The sequence below is a fragment of the Oncorhynchus clarkii genome, chromosome 26 (genome assembly GCF_045791955.1).
Source record: "Oncorhynchus clarkii lewisi isolate Uvic-CL-2024 chromosome 26, UVic_Ocla_1.0, whole genome shotgun sequence".
Taxonomy (NCBI): domain Eukaryota; kingdom Metazoa; phylum Chordata; class Actinopteri; order Salmoniformes; family Salmonidae; genus Oncorhynchus; species Oncorhynchus clarkii.
In genome coordinates this window covers 50,508,860-50,536,087 of record NC_092172.1, presented here as the reverse complement: position 1 = coordinate 50,536,087, position 27,228 = coordinate 50,508,860, and the positions used below count along the sequence as shown (strand labels likewise).

General features: G+C 46.4%; 1 protein-coding gene across 1 annotated transcript in view; it reads right to left on the bottom strand.

Annotated features, from left to right (window-relative positions):
- The window catches only part of LOC139384646 (pleckstrin homology domain-containing family G member 4B-like), a 147,770-nt gene that overhangs the window by 30,765 nt on the left and 89,777 nt on the right, over positions 1-27,228 (bottom strand). Inside the window, exons 15-17 of the mRNA XM_071129460.1 lie at positions 18,844-18,982; positions 12,190-12,312; positions 9,003-9,194 (exon numbers count right to left, since the gene is read on the bottom strand). Of these exons, the coding sequence (XP_070985561.1) occupies positions 9,003-9,194; positions 12,190-12,312; positions 18,844-18,982 (454 nt within the window). The remainder of the gene's footprint in view (positions 1-9,002; positions 9,195-12,189; positions 12,313-18,843; positions 18,983-27,228) is intronic.

The following is a 27,228-nucleotide window of genomic DNA, read 5'->3' as shown; positions in this document are numbered from 1 at the left end:
CTAGTGGAAGATAATACCAAACCCAGTCAGGTTCCTTCAGGCTGGGTTGATCTGGGACCAGGCTAGTGGAAGATAATACCAAACCCAGTCAGGTTCCTTCAGGCTGGGCTGATCTGGGACCAGGCTAGTGGGAGTTAATACCAAACCCAGTCAGGTTCCTTCAGGCTGGGCTGATCTGGGACCAGGCTAGTGGAAGATAATACCAAACCCAGTCAGGTTCCTTCAGGCTGGGCTGATCTGGGACCAGGCTAGTGGAAGATAATACCAAACCCAGTCAGGTTCCTTCAGGCTGGGTTGATCTGGGACCAGGCTAGTGGAAGATAATACCAAACCCAGTCAGGTTCCTTCAGGCTGGGCTGATCTGGGACCAGGCTAGTGGGAGTTAATACCAAACCCAGTCAGGTTCCTTCAGGCTGGGCTGATCTGGGACCAGGCTAGTGGAAGATAATACCAAACCCAGTCAGGTTCCTTCAGGCTGGGCTGATCTGGGACCAGGCTAGTGGAAGATAATACCAAACCCAGTCAGGTTTCTTCAGACTGGGCTGATCTGGGACCAGGCTAGTGGAAGATAATACCAAACCCAGTCAGGTTCCTTCAGGCTGGGCTGATCTGGGACCAGGCTAGTGGGAGTTAATACCAAACCCAGTCAGGTTCCTTCAGGCTGGGCTGATCTGGGACCAGGCTAGTGGGAGTTAATACCAAACCCAGTCAGGTTCCTTCAGGCTGGGCTGATCTGGGACCAGGCTAGTGGAAGATAATACCAAACCCAGTCAGGTTTCTTCAGGCTGGGCTGATCTGGGACCAGGCTAGTGGAAGATAATACCAAACCCAGTCAGGTTCCTTCAGGCTGGGCTGATCTGGGACCAGGCTAGTGGAAGATAATACCAAACCCAGTCAGGTTCCTTCAGGCTGGGCTGATCTGGGACCAGGCTAGTGGAAGTTAATACCAAACCCAGTCAGGTTCCTTCAGGCTGGGCTGAATTACAAAGAGATGGGTGTTGTTCCTACATGAAGACCAGGTCTTCTGTGTTGTGTCATATCTCTGTTGTCTATCTGTGTCTTTTGATTTACATTAACACAGCTAGCAGCTCAATATGGTTAATATTAACACAGCTAACAGCTCAATATGGTTAACATTAACACAGCTAACGGCTCAATATGATTTACATTAACACAGCTAACAGCTAGCAGCTCAATATGATTCACATTAACACAGCTAGCAGCTCAATATGGTTAACATTAACACAGCTAACAGCTCAATATGATTCACATTAACACAGCTAACAGCTAGCAGCTCAACATGATTCACATTAACACAGCTAACAGCTAGCAGCTCAATATGATTCACATTAACACAGCTAACAGCTAGCAGCTCAATATGATTCACATTAACACAGCTAACAGCTCGATATGGTTAACATTAACACAGCTAACAGCTCAATATGATTTACATTAACACAGCTAACAGCTCAATATGATTCACATTAACACAGCTAACAGCTAGCAGCTCAACATGATTCACATTAACACAGCTAACAGCTAGCAGCTCAATATGATTCACATTAACACAGCTAACAGCTCGATATGGTTAACATTAACACACCTAACGGCTCAATATGATTTACATTAACACAGCTAACAGCTCAATATGATTTACATTAACACAGCTAACAGCTCAATATGATTAACATTAACACAGTTAACAGCTAACAGCTCAATATGATTAACATTAACACAGCTAACAGCTCAATATGGTTAACATTAACACAGCTAACAGCTCAATATGATTTACATTAACACAGCTAACAGCTCAATATGATTCACATTAACACAGCTAACAGCTAGCAGCTCAACATGATTCACATTAACACAGCTAGCAGCTCAATATGATTCACATTAACACAGCTAACAGCTCGATATGGTTAACATTAACACAGCTAACAGCTCAATATGATTCACATTAACACAGCTAACAGCTAGCAGCTCAACATGATTCACATTAACACAGCTAACAGCTAGCAGCTCAATATGATTCACATTAACACAGCTAACAGCTCGATATGGTTAACATTAACACACCTAACGGCTCAATATGATTTACATTAACACAGCTAACAGCTCAATATGATTTACATTAACACAGCTAACAGCTCAATATGATTAACATTAACACAGCTAACAGCTAACAGCTCAATATGATTAACATTAACACAGCTAACAGCTCAATATGATTAACATTAACATAGCTAACAGCTCAATATGATTAAAATTAACACAACTAACAGCTCAATATGGTTAACATTAACACAGCTAACAGCTCAATAGGATTAACATTAACACAGCTAACAGCTCAATATGATTAACATTAACACAGCTAACAGCTCAATATGGTTAACATTAACACGGCTAACAGCTCAATATGATTAACATTAACACAGCTAGCAGCTCAATATGGTTAACATTAACACAGCTAGCAGCTCAATATGATTAACATTAACACAGCTAACAGCTACCAGCTCAATATGATTAAAATGAACACAATTAACTAGCTCAATATGATTAACATTAACACAGCTAACAGCTAACAGCTCATTATGATTAACATTAACAAAGCTAACAGCTAAATATGATTAACATTAAACCACCGCTACCAGCTCAATATGATTAACATTAACACAGCTAACAGCTAAATATGATTAACATTAACACAGCTAACAGCTCAATATGATTAACATTAACACAGCTAACAGCTCAATATGATTAACATTAACACAGCTAACAGCTCAATATGATTAAAATTAACACAACTAACAGCTCAATATGGTTAACATTAACACACCTAACGGCTCGATATGATTTACATTAACACAGCTAACAGCTCAATATCGTTAACATTAACACAGCTAACAGCTCAATATGATTAACATTAACACAGCTAACAGCTCAATATGATTAAAATTAACACAACTAACAGCTCAATATTATTAACATTAACACAGCTAACAGCTCAATATGATTCACATTAACACAGCTAACAGCTCAATAAGATTAAAATTAACACAGCTAACAGCTCAATATGATTAACATTAACACAGCTAACAGCTACCAGCTCAATATGATTAAAATTAACACAACTAACAGCTCAATATGATTAACATTAACACAGCTAACAGCTAACAGCTCAATATGATTAACATTAACACAGCTAACAGCTCAATATGATTAAAATTAACACAACTAACAGCTCAATATGGTTAACATTAACACACCTAACGGCTCAATATGATTTACATTAACACAGCTAACAGCTCAATATCGTTAACATTAACACAGCTAACAGCTCAATATGATTAACATTAACACAGCTAACAGATAACAGCTCAATATAATTAACATTAACACAGCTAACAGCTCAATATGATTAACATTAACACAGCTAACAGCTCAATATGATTCAAATTAACACAACTAACAGCTCAATATGATTAACATTAACACAGCTAACAGCTCAATATGATTAACATTAACACAGCTAACAGCTCAATATGATTAACATTAACACAGCTAACAGCTCAATAAGATTAACATTAACACAGCTAACAGCTCAATATGATTAACATTAACACAGCTAACAGCTACCAGCTCAATATGATTAAAATTAACACAACTAACAGCTCAATATGATTAACATTAACACAGCTAACAGCTCAATATGATTAACATTAACACAGCTAACAGCTCAATATAATTAACATTAACACAGCTAACAGCTCAATATTGTTAACATTAATACAGCTCAATATGATTTACATTAACACAGCTAACAGCTAGCAGCTCAATATGGTTAACATTAACACAGCTAACAGCTCAATATAGTTAACATTAACACAGCTAACAGCTACCAGCTCAATGTGATTTACATTAACACAGCTAACAGCTCAATATGTCAACAGATGGTAGGAGATAGTGTAGCTCTGCTAACATCCACACTGGGGTCACTCTGCCTTGGTTTGAGGGGAGGAAGAGAGGAGGGGGGAGAACAAGGTGGGAGGGGTTCTATGATTATGCTAATCTGTAAATGTGATACTGATCATTCTGTAGGGAGGACAGCTGTTGTGGGCTGTAGTCATGGCTGCTGACCCTGAGAGAAAGAGGGACGGTCTGTCTGCAGAGAGAGGGATATCATCCCATATACCACCCTATTCCCTATATAGTGCACTACTTTAGACCAAAGCCATATACCACCCTATTCCCTATATAGTGCACTACTTTTCACCAGAGACCTAGAGGGAACAGGGTGCCATTTGGAACACAGCCATGGAGACTGGTGGAGAATGTAGTTGTAGTTAGCAGCTGTAACTGGAGGGGCGACTGGCTGGCTGGCTGGCTGGCTAGCTGGCTGGCTAGCTAGCTAGCTGGCTGGCTGGCTGGCTGGCTGGCTGGATGGCTGGCTGGATGGCTGGCTGGCTAGCTGACTGGCTGACTGACTGGCTGGCTAGCTGGCTGACTGGCTAGCTGACTGGCTAGCTGACTGGCTGACTGGCTGGCTGACTGACTGACTGGCTGACTGGCTGGCTGGCTGGCTGACTGACTGTCTGACTGGCTGAGTGACTGGCTGAGTGAGTGACTGGCTGACTGGCTGGCTGGCTGGCTAACTGACTAGCTGACTGGCTGGCTAGCTGACTGGCTGACTGGCTGACTGACTGACTGGCTGACTGGCTGGATGACTGGCTGGCTGGCTGGCTGACTGGTTGACTGGCTGACTGACTGGACACTGAGTGATAAACATTGATAGAGGGCTGATGATATTTTAGTGTGTGAGAGTATTGGCTCTGGAGAGACAACAGACGACCAGCTTGGCTGACTGGCTGGCTGGCTGGCTGGCTGGCTGGCTGGCTGGCTGACTGGCTGGCTGACTGGCTGGCTGACTGACTGGACCCTGAGTGATAAACATTGATAGAGGGCTGCTGATATTTTAGTGTGAGAGAGTATTGGCTCTGGAGAGACAACAGACGACCAGCTTGGTTGAACTGACTCAGTATTATACCGTATGAGAAGACTACCGGAAAGTAAAATACTCTTTGACAGTTCAGGGGTTCAACCGGGTTAATCACATCATCTATACCGAGTTCAAAGTCAAACCCTGGAACAGGTTTGTCAAGTCAGACATTTTCTTCAGCAGACTGTTGCCGAGTTTAAATTGAGGACCGACAGATAGACCTCTCTATTGGTTAATGTTTATGGAGTTGGTTAACTTGTCTAACATCCTGTTCTGTCTAAGTCTCTACAGAGCTTACAGTATGTCTTGTCTAAGATCCTGTTCTGTCTAAGTCTCTACAGAGCTTACAGTATGCCTTGTCTAAGATCCTGTTCTGTCTAAGTCTCTACAGACCTTACAGTATGCCTGGTCTAAGATCCTGTTCTGTCTAAGTCTCTACAGAGATTACAGTATGCCTTGTCTAAGATCCTGTTCAGTCTAAGTCTCTACAGACCTTACAGTATGCCTTGTCTAACATCCTGTTCTGTCTAAGTCTCTACAGCAGCTCAGAGCTTACAGTATGCCTTGTCTAAGATCATGTTTTGTCTAAGTCTCTACAGAGCTTACAGTATGTCTTGTCTAACATCCTGTTCTGTCTAAGTCTCTACAGAGCTTACAGTATGCCTTGTCTAACATCCTGTTCTGTCTAAGTCTCTACAGAGCTTACAGTATGCCTTGTCTAAGATCCTGTTCTGTCTAAGTCTCTACAGCAGCTCAGAGCTTACAGTATGCCTTGTCTAACATCCTGTTCTGTCTAAGTCTCTACAGAGCTTACAGTATGCCTTGTCTAAGATCCTGTTCTGTCTAAGTCTCTACAGCAGCTCAGAGCTTACAGTATGCCTTGTCTAAGATCCTGTTCTGTCTAAGTCTCTACAGAGCTTACAGTATGCCTTTTGTCTAACATCCTGTTCTGTCTAAGTCTCTACAGAGCTTACAGTATGCCTGGTCTAAGATCCTGTTCTGTCTAAGTCTCTACAGAGCTTACAGTATGCCTTGTCTAACATCCTGTTCTGTCTAAGTCTCTACAGAGCTTACAGTATACCTTGTCTAAGATCCTGTTCTGTCTAAGTCTCTACAGAGCTTACAGTATGCCTTGTCTAAGATCTTGTTCTGTCTAAGTCTCAACAGAGCTTACAGTATGCCTTGTCTAACATCCTGTTCTGTCTAAGTCTCTACAGAGATAACAGTATGCCTTGTCTAACATCCTGTTCTGTCTAAGTCTCTACAGAGCTTACAGTATGCCTTGTCTAAGATCCTGTTCTGTCTAAGTCTCTACAGAGCTTACAGTATGCCTGGTCTAAGATCCTGTTCTGTCTAAGTCTCTACAGAGCTTACAGCATGCCTTGTCTAAGATCCTGTTCTGTCTAAGTCCCTACAGAGCTTACAGTATGCCTGGTCTAAGATCCTGTTCTGTCTAAGTCTCTACAGAGCTTACAGTATGCCTGGTCTAAGATCCTGTTCTGTCTAAGTCTCTACAGAGCTTACAGTATGCCTTGTCTAAGATCCTGTTCTGTCTAAGTCTCTACAGAGCTTACAGTATGCCCTGTCTAACATCCTGTTCTGTCTAAGTCTCTACAGAGCTTACAGTATGCCCTGTCTAACATCCTGTTCTGGCTAAGTCTCTACAGAGCTTACAGTATGCCTGGTCTAAGATCCTGTTCTGTCTAAGTCTCTACAGAGCTTACAGTATGCCCTGTCTAACATCCTGTTCTGTCTAAGTCTCTACAGAGCTTACAGTATGCCCTGTCTAAGATCCTGTTCTGTCTAAGTCTCTACAGAGCTTACAGTATGCCTTGTCTAAGATCTGACTGAGACAAGGAAGTGACTGACAATGTCGTGACCTCACACACACACTCTGTGTGTATGGCTGTGGTGAGAGACAATTGATTGTCGAAGCAGTGAAGTCACAGGTCACTGAGAGAGCTCTCTGTAACACAGTGTGTCTACAGTCCCTCCTGACACTGCTCTAAGACACACACACACACACACACACACACACACACACACACACACACACACACTAGAGGTGTGTGGTCTGCTGTTTGTTCACCCGCACAGACCCACAATTACTAATAGCCCATCCGTAACCACCAGTCAATACGTGATAAAGTGAAATATATCGGACAATGCGTTGTAGGGTACAGTCAGAGACAGCAGAAAGATATTTGGACAGGGTGCAGGCTTTTTTGGGGCCTACTTCTGCTTATAATTTCTGACATTTTGGTGGAAGGCTGTTAGTGAGTCAACTTGTCTATAATGAGATACATGCAGCTCCTCTTCTGTCATTACTTGTTGCCCTAGAAGACTAAATAAAACCCTATTGGTCAACAGAATAAGGTTATGACGTGACAGAATGAATCAATCTAGTCGGTCAAGTCTTCTCTGTCATCTCCACTCCTTTTAGGGACCAGGGAGAAAATGCAATAAAAATAAATGACTGGAAATGATTTTCTGAATCAGTTTGACCGGTTGAAAGGAAAAAAGAAAGCTGTGAAAAACGACCCAACATGTTTCTGATCAGATGTCATGTCGGCTTGGATGCATATTTTATGTGGTTGAAATACTATCAGCTTTTATGATGCTGATAAAGATAGCACCTTTATAGACGGTTCCTAACTACACATTCACATTCTCTCTAGATGCTGATAAAGATAGCACATTTACAGACGGTCCCTTACTACACATTCACATTCTCTCTAGATGCTGATAAAGACAGCACCTTTACAGACGGTCCCTTACTACACACTCACATTCTCTCTAGATGCCGATAAAGACAGCACCTTTACAGACGGTCCCTAACTACACCTTCTCTCAAGATACTGATAAAGATAAAACCTTTACAGACGGTCCCTAACTACACACTAGCATTCTCTCTAGATGCTGATAAAGATAGCACCTTTACAGACGGTCCCTAACTACACACTAGCATTCTCTCTAGATGCTGATAAAGACGGCACCTTTACAGACGGTCCCTAACTACACACTAGCATTCTCTCTAGATGCTGAAAGAAAGAAATCATATTTCTCCACTTCTGTTCCCGAATCAAAATGTACATTTGGTGGATCATTTTACTGCAAGAAATGCTTCAATCTGCAGGGGTTACAGTCAAACAAAGAATCCTGATAAAACAAACCCTATGGAAGGCTCCTGATAAAACAAACCCTATGGAAGGCTCCTGATAAAACAAACCCTATGGAAGGATCCTGATAAAACAAACCCTATGGAAGGATCCTGATAAAACAAACCCTATGGAAGGATCCTGATAAAACAAACCCTATGGAAGGATCCTGATAAAACAAACCCTATGGAAGGATCCTGATAAAACAAACCCTATGGAAGGATCCTGATAAAACAAACCCTATGGAAGGATCCTGATAAAACAAACCCTATGGAAGGATCCTGATAAAACAAACCCTATGGAAGGATCCTGATAAAACAAACCCTATGGAAGGATCCTGATAAAACAAACCCTATGGAAGGATCCTGATAAAACAAACCCTAACGAAATAGCATGTGCCACACCGAGTCTTGTGAATGATGCTGAGGCAGTAAAGAGAGCCTGAGACAGAGAAAGAGGGGGCGAGATAGAGAGAGAGGGTGAGAGAGAGAGAGAGAGAGAGAATGAGAGAGAGACAGAGAGAGAGAGAGAGAGAGAGAGAGAGAGAGAGAATGAGAGAGAGAGAGAGAGAATGAGAGAGAGAGAGAGAGAGAGAGAGAGAGAGAGAGAGAGAGAGAGAGAGAATGAGAGAGAGAGAGAGAGAGAGAGAGAATGAGAGAGAGAGAGAGAGAGAGAGAGAGAGAGAGAGAGAGAGACAGAGAGAGAGAGAGAGAGAGAGAATGAGAGAGAGACAGAGAGAGAGAGAGAGAGAGAGAGAGAGAGAGAGAGAGAGAGAGAGAGAGAGAGAGAATGAGAGAGAGACAGTGAAAGACAGAGAGAGACAGTGAGATAGCAGTTCCTCTTACCTTATCGAAGAACTCGTAGAGACGTACGGTCTTGTCGATGTTGGTCTTGGTGTCTTCTACCCTCTGGGAGAATTCGTGCAGGTGGACCCAGAAGGATCGAACTTTGACCTCGTACACCTGCAGCTCGGCTGACGACAAGTCTTCCCAGCGTTCTAGACGTTTCAGCAGCGCCTCGCCTCCCTTACAGTGTTCCTATAGGACAGAACAGACAGTCAACTCTAACCCTTACAGTGTTCCTAAAGACAGAACAGACAGTCAACTCTAACCCTTACAGTGTTCCTATAGGACAGAACAGACAGTCAACTCTAACCCTTACAGTGTTCCTATAGGACAGAACAGACAGTCAAGTCTAACCCTTACAGTGTTCCTATAGGACAGAACAGACAGTCAACTCTAACCCTTACAGTGTTCCTATAGGACAGAACAGACAGTCAACTCTAACCCTTACAGTGTTCCTATAGGACAGAACAGACAGTCAACTCTAACCGTTACAGTGTTCCTATTGGACAGAACAGACAGTCAACTCTAACCCTTACAGTGTTCCTATAGGACAGAACAGACAGTCAACTAACCCGTACAGTGTTCCTATAGGACAGAACAGACAGTCAACTCTAACCCTTACAGTGTTCCTATAGGACAGAACAGACAGTCAACTCTAACCCTTACAGTGTTCCTATAGGACAGAACAGACAGTCAACTCTAACCCTTACAGTGCTCCTATAGGACAGAACAGACAGTCAACTCTAACCCTTACAGTGCTCCTATAGGACAGAACAGACAGTCAACTCTAACCCTTACAGTGTTCCTATAGGACAGACAGTGAACTCTAACCCTTACAGTGTTCCTATAGGACAGAACAGACAGTCAACTCTAACCCTTACAGTGCTCCTATAGGACAGAACAGACAGTCAACTCTAACCCTTACAGTGTTCCTATAGGACAGAACAGACAGTCAACTCTAACCCTTACAGTGTTCCTATAGGACAGAACAGACAGTCAACTCTAACCCTTACAGTGTTCCTAAAGACAGAACAGACAGTCAACTCTAACCCTTACAGTGTTCCTATAGGACAGAACAGACAGTCAACTCTAACCCTTACAGTGTTCCTATAAGACAGAACAGACAGTCAACTCTAACCCTTACAGTGTTCCTATAGGACAGAACAGACAGTCAACTCTAACCCTTACAGTGTTCCTATAGGACAGAACAGACAGTCAACTCTAACCCTTACAGTGTTCCTATAGGACAGAACAGACAGTCAACTCTAACCCTTACAGTGTTCCTATAGGACAGAACAGACAGTCAACTCTAACCCTTACAGTGCTCCTATAGGACAGAACAGACAGTCAACTCTAACCCTTACAGTGTTCCTATAGGACAGACAGTGAACTCTAACCCTTACAGTGTTCCTATAGGACAGACAGTGAACTCTAACCCTTACAGTGTTCCTATAGGACAGAACAGACAGTCAACTCTAACCCTTACAGTGTTCCTATAGGACAGAACAGACAGTCAACTCTAACCCTTACAGTGTTCCTATAGGACAGAACAGACAGTCAACTCTAACCCTTACAGTGTTCCTATAGGACAGAACAGACAGTCAAGTCTAACCCTTACAGTGTTCCTATAGGACAGAACAGACAGTCAACTCTAACCCTTACAGTGTTCCTATAGGACAGAACAGACAGTCAACTCTAACCCTTACAGTGTTCCTATTGGACAGAACAGACAGTCAACTCTAACCCTTACAGTGTTCCTATAGGACAGAACAGACAGTCAACTCTAACCCTTACAGTGTTCCTATTGGACAGAACAGACAGTCAACTCTAACCCTTACAGTGTTCCTATAGGACAGACAGTGAACTCTAACCCTTACAGTGTTCCTATAGGACAGAACAGACAGTCAACTCTAACCCTTACAGTGTTCCTATAGGACAGAACAGACAGTCAAGTCTAACCCTTACAGTGTTCCTATAGGACAGAACAGACAGTCAACTCTAACCCTTACAGTGTTCCTATAGGACAGAACAGACAGTCAACTCTAACCCTTACAGTGTTCCTATAGGACAGAACAGACAGTCAACTCTAACCCTTACAGTGCTCCTATAGGACAGAACAGACAGTCAACTCTAACCCTTACAGTGTTCCTATAGGACAGAACAGACAGTCAACTCTAACCCGTACAGTGTTCCTATAGGACAGAACAGACAGTCAACTCTAACCCTTACAGTGTTCCTATAGGACAGAACAGACAGTAACTTGTATAGCTCACACACACCGGTAGGATTGTTTGCCTGTCGACATTACTTAACACCTCTGAACAAAATGTCGGTAGTCAATCTCTTTTGTGTTCACACAGCAAAGACCTTGAAGTCGTCAGTCACTCAGCCTTGTTAAAACACTCCAAACCTGAAGGTGGCAGTAGTGTTGTTTGGCAACGCATGTTCGTGTTATCAGCTTAGTTTATGGTCTAGATTCCAATGTTATCTAGCTATCTAGCTAGCTGCGCTAATGTTGCTATTTTGTATAAAGCCCCTGTAGATAACAGCCAGATTCCACAGCTAGATAACTAAAAAACAACTGAATTCACTCTCCATGATCCCATACTGCCAGCGGCAGCCCATAGCCAAATGTTTAGCTAACTAACGTTAGCATATTCGCTAGCTAGCGCAACATAGCTAGCTAGCTAAGGACACTGCACTAAGTCGGCAGCTAATTGACAGGCGGCTGTTTCATGGAAACAAATCCATTGTGATTTAATTATAATGTCAATACTAGCTAGTATGGCCATTATAATGTGGTTGTTAGCTAGCATGGAGGAAGTATTTAGTGTTTGTGTGCATTGTGTCTGTGCACGATCCCATAGCCTACATTATGAAGTGATACTGGCTCATGACATGTAACCGTGGATGTCAGTCAGTCAGTCAGTCAGTCAGTCAGACAGTCAGTCAGCCAGTCAGTCAGACAGTCAGTCAATCAGTCAGACAGTCAGTCAGCCAGCCAGTCAGTCAATCAGTCAGAAAGTCAGTCAGTCAGTCAGTCAGACAGCCAGTCAGTCAGTCAGACAGCCAGTCAGTCAGTCAGTCAGCCAGACAGTCAGACAGTCAGTCAATCAGTCAGACAGTCAGTCAGTCAGTCAGCCAGTCAGTCAGACAGTCAGACAGTCAGACAGTCGGAGGTACCTACGTAGGCAGCAGTGTAGAAGTCTCTGAAGAGGGTCTGTTTCCTGTGCAGCTGCTCCAGAGAATCCTCCAGCTCTCCGAGCGTTCTCAGACGGCTCTCTCCAACCTCCTCAATCCAGTCACTCACCTGCACACACACACACACACACAAAGGTCAATATGCTACTATTCCCTCTACTAGAATCCTCCAGCTCTCCGAGCTTTCTCAGACGACTCTCTCCTACCTTTATTATACAGAGATTTAAAATATCTATTGATAACAAATGTTTATTTTGGGACTGTTCTTATGTCAGAAGATGTTGGAGTGAGTCAGATGATGTTGTTGGAGTGAGTTAGATGATGTTGGAGTGAGTCAGAAGATGTTGGAGTGAGCCAGAAGATGTTGGAGTGAGTTAGAAGATGTTGGAGTGAGGAGTGAGTCAGAAGATGTTGGAGTGAGTCAGATGATGTTGGAGGGATGTTGGAGTGAGTTAGAAGATGTTTGAGTGAGTCAGAAGATGTTGGAGTGAGTTAGAAGATGTTGGAGTGAGTTAGAAGAGGTTGGAGTGAGTTAGAGGATGTTGGAGTGAGGAGTGAGTCTGAAGATGTTGGAGTGAGGAGTGAGTCAGAAGATGTTGGAGTGAGTCAGATGATGTTGGAGGGATGTTGGAGTGAGTTAGAAGATGTTGGAGTGAGTCAGAAGATGTTGGAGTGTGTTAGAAGATGCTGGAGTGAGTTAGAAGAGGTTGGAGTGAGTCAGAAGAGGTTGGAGTGAGTCAGATGATGTTGGAGTGAGTCAGATGATGTTGGAGTGAGTCAGATGATGTTGGAGTGAGTCAGAAGATGTAGGAGTGAGTTAGAAGATGTTGGAGTGAGTCAGAAGATGTTGGAGTGAGTTAGAAGATGTTGGAGTGAGTTAGAAGATGTTGGAATGAGTCAGAAGATATTGGAGTGAGTCAGAAGATATTGGAGTGAGTCAGAAGATGTTGGAGTGAGTTAGAAGATGTTGGAGTGAGTTAGAAGATGTTGGAGTGAGTCAGAAGATGTTGGAGTGAGTCAGAAGATGTTGGAGTGAGTTAGAAGATGTTGGAATGAGTCAGAAGATATTGGAGTGAGTCAGAAGATATTGGAGTGAGTCAGAAGATGTTGGAGTGAGTCAGAAGATATTGGAGTGAGTCAGAAGATGTTGGAATGAGTCAGAAGATATTGAAGTGAGTTAGAAGATGTTGGAGTGAGTCAGAAGATGTTGGAGTGAGTCAGAAGATATTGGAGTGAGTCAGAAGATTTTATTTGAAAATAAACGACTATTAATGTTAATAACTGTAAATGCATGACCTAATGTACAGTTGGTACCTGCTGTAATCAGAGGTTCCCAAACCTTTTGAGCCCGTGACTCCATTTTGATATATAAAGAAATGTGTGGCCCTCCGCCATGTAAAAACAAGAGTTCTGTAATCAACGGCCCGTCGCGGCCCTGACCGTAGAGAGGTTTTCATGTCTCCATTTGGTTTGGTCAGGGTGTGATTTGGGGTGGGCATTCTATGTTCAAGTTTCTATGTTGTCTATTGTCTTTGTGTTTTGGCGGGTGTGGTTCTCTCAATCAGGGACAGCTGTCTATCGTTGTCTCTGATTGGGAATCATACTTAGGTAGTTTTGTTTTTTCTCCCCCTCCTTCTGTGTGGGATCTTGTTCTCCGTTTGTGACCCGAAGCTGTTCGGTCGTTGTTTTCTTAATTGTTTTTGTTTTGTCTAAAAGTTTCACTTCAGTAATAAATTATGTGGAACTCGAGGAGCGCTGGGCCTTGGTCCTCCACTCCTTCCAACCGCCGTTACACGGCCACTATTTATGGTTATTACAAATATATTCCACAGCGGTTTGGATGGTACAATGACTCTCTACACTGGACTGGTTTGTTTTGGCACAGAAACTGAAATTAGGGGAACTATTAGGATTTTATCAACCAGGAAATGACGTAGCGATTTCTACACATTGCACCTTTAGGTCCTATGTATATACTGGTTTTCTGACATCACTAGTCCATATGTATATACTGGTTTTCTGACATCACTAGTCCATATGTATATACTGGTTTTCTGACATCACTAGTCCATATGTATATACTGGTTTTCTGACATCACTAGTCCATATGTATATACTGGTTTTCTATACTATTCTGCTGTATCTTAGTCTATGTATTACTCATCTCATATGTATATACTGGTTTTCTGACATCACTAGTCCATATGTATATACTGGTTTTCTGACATCACTAGTCCATATGTATATACTGGTTCTCTGACATCACTAGTCCATATGTATATACTGGTTCTCTGACATCACTAGTCCGCTCTGACATCACTAGTCCATATGTATATACTGGTTTTCTGACATCACTAGTCCATATGTATATACTGGTTTTCTGACATCACTAGTCCATATGTATATACTGGTTTTCTATACTATTCTACTGTATCTTAGTCTGTTCCTCTCTGACATCACTAGTCCATATGTATATACTGGTTCTCTGACATCACTAGTCCGCTCTGACATCACTAGTCCATATGTATATACTGGTTTTCTGACATCACTAGTCCGCTCTGACATCACTAGTCCTCTCTGACATCACTAGTCCATATGTATAAAGCCTTAACTCATTCCTACTTAGATGTATTTTGGGGTATACGTTGTGGAATTGTTGGTTATTACTGCATTGTCGGAGCTAGAAGCACAAGCATTTCACTACACAATAACATCTGCTAACCATGTGTATGTCACCAATAACATCTGCTAACCATGTGTATGTCACCAATAACATCTGCTAACCATGTGTATGTCACCAATAACATCTACTAACCATGTGTATGTCACCAATAACATCTGCTAACCATGTGTATGTCACCAATAACATCTGCTAACCATGTGTATGTCACCAATAACATCTGCTAACCATGTGTATGTCACCAATAACATCTGCTAACCATGTGTATGTCACCAATAACATCTGCTAACCATGTGTATGTCACCAATAACATCTGCTAACCATGTGTATGTCACCAATAACATCTGCTAACCATGTGTATGTCACCAATAACATCTGCTAACCATGTGTATGTCACCAATAACATCTGCTAACCATGTGTATGTGACCAATAACATCTGCTAACCATGTGTATGTGACCAATAACATCTGCTAACCATGTGTATGTGACCAATAACATCTGCTAACCATGTGTATGTCACCAATAACATCTGCTAACCATGTGGATGTGACCAATAACATCTGCTAACCATGTGTATGTGACCAATAACATCTACTAACCATGTGTATGTCACCAATAACATCTGCTAACCATGTGTATGTCACCAATAACATCTGCTAACCATGTGTATGTCACCAATAACATCTGCTAACCATGTGTATGTGACCAATAACATCTGCTAACCATGTGTATGTCACCAATAACATCTGCTAACCATGTGTATGTCACCAATAACATCTACTAACCATGTGTATGTCACCAATAACATCTGCTAACCATGTGTATGTGACCAATAACATCTGCTAACCATGTGTATGTCACCAATAACATCTGCTAACCATGTGTATGTCACCAATAAAATGTTATTTGATTTTAAACGGTTGACAAGATAGAGCCACATGTGTAGGAAGAAAACAGAAACCGCTCTGTTCACTATAACCTCCTCTAGAGGCGGTCACTGATACCCCGGGTCTATGAACCCATTTTCATATCAGGACCCCTAATTTGGAAGACTCTGCTATAATGCATCATAGCTGAGTTATAAGCTGTTATGTACCTCCTTGACTCCCTCTCCAGGCTCCTGAAACATGATAAACTCCAGTTCCTGCTCGATTCAGAGTCCCAGCCCCTACCCCCAGCCCCTACCCCCAGCCCCTTTAACCAGCCCCTATAACCAGCCCCTATAACCAGCCCCCTATCCCCAGCCCCTATAACCCAGCCCCTATAACCAGCCGCTATCCCCTATAACCAGCCCATATCCCCAGCCCCTATAAACAGCCCCTATCACCAGCCGCTATCCCCTATAACCAGCCCCTATCCCCAGCCCCTATCCCAGCTCCTATAACCAGCCCCTACCCCCAGCCCCTATAACCAGCCCCCTATCCCCAGCCCCTATAACCAGCCGCTATCCCCTATAACCAGCCCCTATCCCAGCTCCTATAACCAGCCCCTATCCCAGCCCCTATCCCCAGCCCCTATAACCAGCCCCTATCCCCAGCCCCTATCCCTATAACCAGCCCCTATCCCCTATCCCTATAACCAGCCCCTATCCCCAGCCCTCTATCCCTATAACCAGCCCCTATCCCTATAACCAGCCCCTATCTCTATAACCAGCCCCTATCCCCTATCCTTATAACCAGCCCCTATCCCCTATCCCTATAACCAGCCCCTATCCCCTATCCCTATAACCAGCCCCTATCCCCTATCCCTATAACCAGCCCCTATCCCCTATCCTTATAACCAGCCCCTATCCCCTATCCCTATAACCAGCCCCTATCCCCTATCCCTATAACCAGCCCCTACCCCAGCCCTCTATCCCTATAACCAGCCCCTATCCCTATAACCAGCCCCCTATACCCAGCCCCTATCCCTATAACCAGCCCCTATCCCCTATCCTTATAACCTGCCCCTATCCCCTATCCCTATAACCAGCCCCTATCCCCTATCCCTATAACCAGCCCCTATCCCCTATCCTTATAACCAGCCCCTAACCCCTATCCCTATAACCAGCCCCTATCCCTATAACCAACCCCTATCCCCTATCCTTATAACCAGCCCCTATCCCCATAACCAGCCCCTATCCCCTATCCCTATAACCAGCCCCTATCCCCTATAACCAGCCCCTATAATCAGCCCCTAACCCCAGCCCCTATCCCTATAACCAGCCCCTATCCCTATTACCAGCCCCTATCTCTATAACCAGCCCCTATCCCTATAACCAGCCCCTATCCCTATAACCAGCCCCTATCTCTATAACCAGCCCCTATCCCCTATCCTTATAACCAGCCCCTATCCCCTATCCCTATAACCAGCCCCTATCCCGTATCCCTATAACTAGCCCCTATCCCCTATCCTTATAACCAGCCCCTATCCCCTATCCCTATAACCAGCCCCTATCCCCTATCCCTATAACCAGCCCCTATCCCCAGCCCCTATCCCTATAACCAGCCCCTATCCTTATAACCAGCCCCTATCCCCTATAATCAGCCCCTATCCCTATAACCAGCCCCTATCCTTATAACCAGCCCCTATCCCCTATAACCAGCCCCTAGCCCCTATAACCAGCCCCTATCCCCTATAACCAGCCCCTATCCCTATAACCAGCCCCTATCCCCTATAACCAGCCCCTATCCCCTATAACCAGCCCCTATCCCTATAACCAGCCCCTATCCCCTATAACCAGCCCCTATCCCCAGCCCCTATCCCTATAACCAGCCCCTATCCCCTATCCCTATAACCAGCCCCTATCCCCAGCCCCCCCAATCCCCAGCCCCCTATCCCTATCCCCAGACCCTATCCCCTATCCCTATAACCAGCCCCTATCCCTATAACCAGCCCCTATCGCTATAACCAGCCCCTATCCCAACCCCAGCCCCTATCCCTGTCCCCTATCCCTATTCCTAGCCCCCAGCCCTATACCCCAGCCCAACACCCCAGCCCTATACCCCAGCCCTATACCCCGGCCCTATACCCCGGCCCTAACTCAGCCCTATACCCCAGCCCCACACCCTATACCCCAGCCCCAAACCCTATACCCCAGCCCTATACCCCATCACTAACACCCAGCCCTAACACCCAGCCCTATACCCCAGCCCTATACCCCAGCCCTATACCCCAGGCCTATACATCACCCCTATACCCCAGCCCTAACACCCAGCCCTATACCCCAGCCCTATACCCCAGCCCTATACCCCAGCCCTATACCCCAGCCCTATACCCCAGCCCTATACCCCAACCCTATACCCCAACCCTAAACCCCAGCCCTAACACCCAGCCCTATACCCCAGCCTTATACCCCAGCCCTATACCCCAGCCCTATACCCCAGCCCTAACACCCAGCCCTATACCTCAACCCTATACCCCAGCCCTAACACCCAGCCCTATACCCCAGCCCTATACCCCAGCCCCTAACACCCAGCCCTATACCCCAGCCCTATACCCCAGTCCCTAACACCCAGCCCTATACCCCAGCCCCTAACACCCAGCCCTATGCCTCAGCCCTATACCCCAGCCCTAACACCCAGCCCTATACCCCAACACTATACCCCAGCCCTATACCCCAACCCTATACCCCAGCCCTATACCCCAACCCTATACCCCAGCCCTAACACCCAGCCCTATACCCCAACCCTATACCCCAGCCCTATACCCCAACCCTATACCCCAGCCCTATACCCCAGCCCCTATCACTAGGCCCAGCCCTATACCCCAGCCCTATACCCCAGCCCTATACCCCAGCCCCTATCACTAGCCCCAGCCATATACCCAGCCCTATACCCAACCCTATACCCCAGCCCTATACCCCAGCCCTATACCCCAGCCCCTAACACCCAGCCCTATACCCCAACCATATACCCAGCCCTATACCCAGCCCTATACCCAAGCCCTATACCCCAGCCCTATACCCCAGCCCCTCTCACCTCCTTGAATCCCTGCTCCAGACTCTTGAACTCCATGATAAAGTCCAGTTCCTGAGTGCGTTGGTTGGACAGCATCACCAGCTTGTGAACCAGCTCATCCACCTGATCGTACAGACCAGCCACAACCTCTACGGCATCTCTGGAGGGACACAAAGAGAGAGAGAGACAGTCCTTTAGACTTCCAGCAGGACAGATAGAGGCAGACTCCTTTAGACTTCTCTACGGCATCTCTGGAGGGACACACAGAGAGAGAGAAAGTCCTTTAGACTTCCAGCAGGACAGATAGAGGCAGGCTCCTTTAGACTTCTCTATGGCATCTCTGGAGGGACACACAGAGAGAGAGACAGTCCTTTAGATTTCCTGCAGGACAGATAGAGGCAGACTCCTTTAGAAGACAGTACAGTAGTTCCTCAGTCCAATACAACGTTTCCTTGCACAGTAGAAACAAGACACTTTCAGCTAGGAGAGACTCTCTTGACTCAGACGACAGCTAGGAAAGACTCTCTTGACTCAGACGACAGCTAGGAAAGACTCTCTTGACTCAGACGACAGCTAGGAAAGACTCTCTTGACTCAGACGACAGCTAGGAAAGACTCTCTTGACTCAGACGACAGCTAGAAGAGACTCTCTTGACTCAGACGACAGCTAGGAGAGACTCTCTTGACTCAGACGACAGCTAGGATAGACTCTCTTGACTCAGACGACAGCTAGGAGAGACTCTCTTGACTCAGACGACAGCTAGGAGAGACTCTCTTGACTCAGACGACAGCTAGGAGAGACTCTCTTGACTCAGACGACAGCTAGGAGAGACTCTCTTGACTCAGACGACAGCTAGGAGAGACTCTCTTGACTCAGACGACAGTTAGGATAGACTCTCTTGACTCAGACGACAGCTAGGAGAGACTCTCTTGACTCAGACGACAGCTAGGAGAGACTCTCTTGACTCAGACGACAGCTAGGAGAGACTCTCTTGACTCAGACGACAGCTAGGAAAGACTCTCTTGACTCAGACGACAGCTAGGAGAGACTCTCTTGACTCAGACGACAGTTAGGATAGACTCTCTTGACTCAGACGACAGCTAGGAGAGACTCTCTTGACTCAGACGACAGCTAGGAGAGACTCTCTTGACTCAGACGACAGTTAGGATAGACTCTCTTGACTCAGACGACAGCTAGGAGAGACTCTCTTGACTCAGACGACAGCTAGGAGAGACTCTCTTGACTCAGACGACAGCTAGGAGAGACTCTCTTGACTCAGACGACAGCTAGGAAAGACTCTCTTGACTCAGACGACAGCTAGGAAAGACTCTCTTGACTCAGAGGACTATCTTACACCAAAATCAAACTTCTGATTTTTAACTGTAGAAGAAAGATGTGAGTGTACTGTTGACCGTTCCTCTCTGAGGAAAAGTATGTGTGCGCTGTCTTTAGTTGATGCTAGTCAGAGCCAGTCTGTGGTACTACTGTACACTGTGGTCATCACTGACATGGACTGACAGAGCAGGCTGACATCTCATTGGATCACCAGTTGAATTGATTGACATGGGGTGGGATGTGTTGATTGAGTTGAGGAATGAGAGATAGAGATTTGATTGGATGAGCTGGTTTGAGTGACAGAGCAGAGTGTGTGTGTGTGTGTGTACTCTACCGTGTCTATCTATCTATCTGCTTCCTTGTCCGTTGTGTGTGTGTGTGTGTGTGTGTGTGTGTGTGTGTGTGTGTGTGTGTGTGTGTGTGTGTGTGTGTGTGTGTGTGTGTCGTTAAAGAAGCATTAGCTCAGGGCTCCAGCAGTAGACACTGACTGAGTACATTGTGAGGGAAGCCTGGGATGAAGCCCGGGTCGATGACTCCAACATGACATCATAGCCCCTAGCTAGCTCTACTGTAGTCCAGTATTACAGTACACTGCATTGTCCTCACGTTATACTGTACTGCCATACTCTGTTTCCCCTACAGTTAGACCAACTCACACACAACAGTTAGACCAACTCACACACACAACAGTTAGACCAACTCACACACACAACAGTTAGACCAACTCACACACAGCAGTTAGACCAACACACACACACAACAGTTAGACCAACTCACACACACAACAGTTAGACCAACTCACACACACAACAGTTAGACCAACTCACACACAACAGTTAGACCAACTCACACACACAACAGTTAGACCAACTCACACACACAACAGTTAGACCAACTCACACACAACAGTTAGACCAACTCACACACACAACAGTTAGACCAACTCACACACACAACAGTTAGACCAACACACACACACACAACAGTTAGACCAACTCACACACATCAGTTAAACCAACTCACACACACACAACAGTTAGACCAACTCACACACACAACAGTTAGACCAACTCACACACACACAACAGTTAGACCAACTCACACACACAACAGTTAGACCAACTCACACACATCAGTTAGACCAACACACACACAAAACAGTTAGACCAACTCACACACAGACTAGTTTTTAGAGTGGAGGGGTGGCAGGTAGTCTAGTGGTTAGAGTGGAGGGACAGCAGGTAGCCTAGTGGTTAGAGTGGAGGGGTGGCAGGTAGTCTAGTGGTTAGAGTGGAGGGACAGCAGGTAGCCTAGTGGTTAGAGTGGAGGGGTGGCAGGTAGTCTAGTGGTTAGAGTGGAGGGACAGCAGGTAGCCTAGTGGTTAGAGTGGAGGGACAGCAGGTAGTCTAGTGGTTAGAGTGGAGGGACAGCAGGTAGCCTAGTGGTTAGAGTGGAGGGACAGCAGGTAGCCTAGTGGTTAGAGTGGAGGGACAGCAGGTAGCCTAGTGGTTAGAGTGGAGGGGTGGCAGGTAGTCTAGTGGTTAGAGTGGAGGGACGGCAGGTAGCCTAGTGGTTAGAGTGGAGGGGCGGCAGGTAGACTAGTGGTTAGAGTGGAGGGGTGGCAGGTAGACTAGTGGTTAGAGTGGAGGGGTGGCAGGTAGACTAGTGGTTAGAGTGGAGGGGTGGTAGGTAGACTAGTGGTTAGAGTGGAGGGGCGGCAGGGTAGACTAGTGGTTAGAGTGGATGGACAGCAGGTAGCCTAGTGGTTAGATTGGAGGGGTGGCAGGTAGTCTAGTGGTTAGAGTGGAGGGGTGGCAGGTAGTCTAGTGGTTAGAGTGGAGGGGCGGCAGGTAGACTAGTGGTTAGAGTGGAGGGGCGGCAGGTAGACTAGTGGTTAGCCTGTTGGACTAGTAACCAGCAGGTAGACTAGTGGTTAGAGTGTTGGACAAGTAACCAGCAGGTAGACTAGTGGTTAGAGTGTTGGACTAGTAACCAACAGGTAGCCTAGTGGTTAGAGTGTTGGGCCAGTAACCAGCAGGTAGACTAGTGGTTAGAGTGTTGGACTAGTAACCAGCAGGTAGACTAGTGGTTAGAGTGTTAGACTAGTAACCAGCAGGTAGACTAGTGGTTAGAGTGTTGGGCTAGTAACCAGCAGGTAGCCTAGTGGTTAGAGTGTTGGACTAGTAACCAGCAGGTAGACTAGTGGTTAGAGTGGAGGGGCGGCAGGTAGACTAGTGGTTAGAGTGTTGGACTAGTAACCAGCAGGTAGCCTAGTGGTTAGAGTGCTGGACTAGTAACCAGCAGGTAGCCTAGTGGTTAGAGTGTTGGACTAGTAACCAGCAGATAGACTAGTGGTTAGAGTGTTGGACTAGTAACCAGCAGATAGACTAGTGGTTAGAGTGTTGGACTAGTAACCAGCAGGTAGACTAGTGGTTAGAGTGTTGGACTAGTAACCAGCAGGGTACCCTAGTGGTTAGAGTGTTGGACTAGTAACCAGCAGGTAGACTAGTGGTTAGAGTGTTGGACTAGTAACCAGCAGGTAGCCTAGTGGTTAGAGTGTTGGACTAGTAACCAGCAGGTAGCCTAGTGGTTAGAGCGTTGGACTAGTAACCAGCAGGTAGCCTAGTGGTTAGAGTGTTGGACTAGTAACCAGCAGGTAGCCTAGTGGTTAGAGTGTTGGACTAGTAACCAGCAGGTAGCCTAGTGGTTAGAGTGTTGGACTAGTAACCAGCAGGTGACAAGGTAAAAATCTGTCGTTCTGCCCCTGAACAAGGCAGTTAACCCACTGTTCCCCTGACCAAGGCAGTTAACCCACTGTTCCCCTGAACGAGGCAGTTAACCCACTGTTCCCCTGAACAAGGCAGTTAACCCACTGTTCCCCTGAACAAGGCAGTTAACCCACTGTTCCCCTGAACAAGGCAGTTAACCCACTGTTCCCCTGAACAAGGCAGTTAACCCACTGTTCCCCTGAACGAGGCAGTTAACCCACTGTTTCCCTGAACGAGGCAGTTAACCCACTGTTAACCTGAACGAGGCAGTTAACCCACTGTTACCCTGAACGAGGCAGTTAATCCACTGTTACCCTGAACGAGGCAGTTAACCCAATGTTACCCTGAATGAGGCAGTTAACCCACTGTTCCCCTGAACGAGGCAGTTAATCCACTGTTACCCTGAACGAGGCAGTTAACCCAATGTTACCCTGAACGAGGCAGTTAACCCACTGTTCCCCTGAACGAGGCAGTTAACCCACTGTTACCCTGAACGAGGCAGTTAACCCACTGTTCCCCTGAACCAGGCAGTTAACCCACTGTTCCCCTGAACCAGGCAGTTAACCCACTGTTCCCCTGAACCAGGCAGTTAACCCACTGTTCCCCCCTGAACGAGGCAGTTAACCCACTGTTCCCCTGAACCAGGCAGTTAACCCACTGTTCCCCTGAACGAGGCAGTTAACCCACTGTTCCCCTGAACGAGGCAGTTAACCCACTGTTCCCCTGAACGAGGCAGTTAACCCACTGTTCCCCTGAACGAGGCAGTTAATCCACTGTTCCCCTGAACGAGGCAGTTAACCCACTGTTCCCCTGAACGAGGCAGTTAACCCACTGTTCCCCTGAACGAGGCAGTTAACCCACTGTTCCCCTGAACGAGGCAGTTAACCCACTGTTCCCCTGAACAAGGCAGTTAACCCACTGTTCCCCTGAACAAGGCAGTTAACCCACTGTTCCCCTGAACAAGGCAGTTAACCCACTGTTCCCCTGAACAAGGCAGTTAACCCACTGTTCCCCTGAACAAGGCAGTTAATCCACTGTTCCCCTGAACAAGGCAGTTAATCCACTGTTCCCCTGAACGAGGCAGTTAACCCACTGTTCCCCTGAACGAGGCAGTTAACCCACTGTTCCCAGGTGCACCGAAGACGTGGATGCCGATTAAGGCAGCCCCCACCTCTCTGATTCAGAGGGGTTTGGGTTAAATTCGGAAGAGACATTTCAGTTGAATGGATTCTAGATACCCCCCTTTCCTTTCTGAACACACCATGTCTGCCCCCTGCTGACAGAGACAGGTAGACTAATGGTTAGCCTGTTGGACTAGTAACCAGCAGGTAGACTAGTGGTTAGAGTGTTGGACAAGTAACCAGCAGGTAGACTAGTGGTTAGAGTGTTGGACTAGTAACCAACAGGTAGCCTAGTGGTTAGAGTGTTGGGCCAGTAACCAGCAGGTAGACTAGTGGTTAGAGTGTTGGACTAGTAACCAGCAGGTAGACTAGTGGTTAGAGTGTTAGACTAGTAACCAGCAGGTAGACTAGTGGTTAGAGTGTTGGGCCAGTAACCAGCAGGTAGACTAGTGGTTAGAGTGTTGGACTAGTAACCAGCAGGTAGACTAGTGGTTAGAGTGGAGGGGCGGCAGGTAGACTAGTGGTTAGAGTGTTGGACTAGTAACCAGCAGGTAGCCTAGTGGTTAGAGTGCTGGACTAGTAACCAGCAGGTAGCCTAGTGGTTAGAGTGTTGGACTAGTAACCAGCAGATAGACTAGTGGTTAGAGTGTTGGACTAGTAACCAGCAGATAGACTAGTGGTTAGAGTGTTGAACTAGTAACCAGCAGGTAGACTAGTGGTTAGAGTGTTGGACTAGTAACCAGCAGGTAGCCTAGTGGTTAGAGTGTTGGACTAGTAACCAGCAGGTAGACTAGTGGTTAGAGTGTTGGACTAGTAACCAGCAGGGTACCCTAGTGGTTAGAGTGTTGGACTAGTAACCAGCAGGTAGACTAGTGGTTAGAGTGTTGGACTAGTAACCAGCAGGTAGCCTAGTGGTTAGAGTGTTGGACTAGTAACCAGCAGGTAGCCTAGTGGTTAGAGCGTTGGACTAGTAACCAGCAGGTAGCCTAGTGGTTAGAGTGTTGGACTAGTAACCAGCAGGTAGCCTAGTGGTTAGAGTGTTGGACTAGTAACCAGCAGGTAGCCTAGTGGTTAGAGTGTTGGACTAGTAACCAGCAGGTGACAAGGTAAAAATCTGTCGTTCTGCCCCTGAACAAGGCAGTTAACCCACTGTTCCCCTGACCAAGGCAGTTAACCCACTGTTCCCCTGAACGAGGCAGTTAACCCACTGTTCCCCTGAACAAGGCAGTTAACCCACTGTTCCCCTGAACAAGGCAGTTAACCCACTGTTCCCCTGAACAAGGCAGTTAACCCACTGTTCCCCTGAACAAGGCAGTTAACCCACTGTTCCCCTGAATGAGGCAGTTAACCCACTGTTTCCCTGAACGAGGCAGTTAACCCACTGTTAACCTGAACGAGGCAGTTAACCCACTGTTACCCTGAACGAGGCAGTTAATCCACTGTTACCCTGAACGAGGCAGTTAACCCAATGTTACCCTGAATGAGGCAGTTAACCCACTGTTCCCCTGAACGAGGCAGTTAATCCACTGTTACCCTGAACGAGGCAGTTAACCCAATGTTACCCTGAACGAGGCAGTTAACCCACTGTTCCCCTGAACGAGGCAGTTAACCCACTGTTACCCTGAACCAGGCAGTTAACCCACTGTTCCCCTGAACCAGGCAGTTAACCCACTGTTCCCCTGAACCAGGCAGTTAACCCACTGTTCCCCTGAACCAGGCAGTTAACCCACTGTTCCCCCCTGAACGAGGCAGTTAACCCACTGTTCCCCTGAACCAGGCAGTTAACCCACTGTTCCCCTGAACCAGGCAGTTAACCCACTGTTCCCCTGAACGAGGCAGTTAACCCACTGTTCCCCTGAACGAGGCAGTTAACCCACTGTTCCCCTGAACGAGGCAGTTAACCCACTGTTCCCCTGAACGAGGCAGTTAATCCACTGTTCCCCTGAACGAGGCAGTTAACCCACTGTTCCCCTGAACGAGGCAGTTAACCCACTGTTCCCCTGAACGAGGCAGTTAACCCACTGTTCCCCTGAACGAGGCAGTTAACCCACTGTTCCCCTGAACAAGGCAGTTAACCCACTGTTCCCCTGAACAAGGCAGTTAACCCACTGTTCCCCTGAACAAGGCAGTTAACCCACTGTTCCCCTGAACAAGGCAGTTAACCCACTGTTCCCCTGAACAAGGCAGTTAATCCACTGTTCCCCTGAACAAGGCAGTTAATCCACTGTTCCCCTGAACGAGGCAGTTAACCCACTGTTCCCCTGAACGAGGCAGTTAACCCACTGTTCCCAGGTGCACCGAAGACGTGGATGCCGATTAAGGCAGCCCCCACCTCTCTGATTCAGAGGGGTTTGGGTTAAATTCGGAAGAGACATTTCAGTTGAATGGATTCTAGATACCCCCCTTTCCTTTCTGAACACACCATGTCTGCCCCCTGCTGACAGAGACAGGACACACACACACCATGTCTGCCCCCTGCTGACAGACACAGGACACACACACACCATGTCTGCCCCCTGCTGACAGACACAGGACACACACACACCATGTCTGCCCCCTGCTGACAGAGACAGGACACACAACACACACCATGTCTGCCCCCTGCTGACAGAGACAGGACACACACAACACACACCATGTCTGCCCCCTGCTGACAGAGACAGGACACACAACACACACCATGTCTGCCCCCTGCTGACAGAGACAGGACACACACACACCATGTCTGCCCCCTGCTGACAGAGACAGGACACACACAACACACACCATGTCTGCCCCCTGCTGACAGAGACAGGACACACAACACACACCATGTCTGCCCCCTGCTGACAGAGACAGGACACACAACACACACCATGTCTGCCCCCTGCTGACAGAGACAGGACACACACCATGTCTGCCCCCTGCTGACAGAGACAGGACACACAACACACACCATGTCTGCCCCCTGCTGACAGAGACAGGACACACACAACACACTACAAAAACTATCAAATCAAACCAACTATCATAGTGTTTCAGCAGTCGTCCCAGTCAGACTGAATTGGTGTAGAATGCCTTGACTGTCATGTTGCCCCAGCAACGGTAGAACCAGTGTGGTGCTGCCCTAGCAACAGGCTGGCCGGCAGGGGTTCTGCTGTCATGCTAATGTCTGGCGGCATGCCGACTGGACCAGGCTGTCA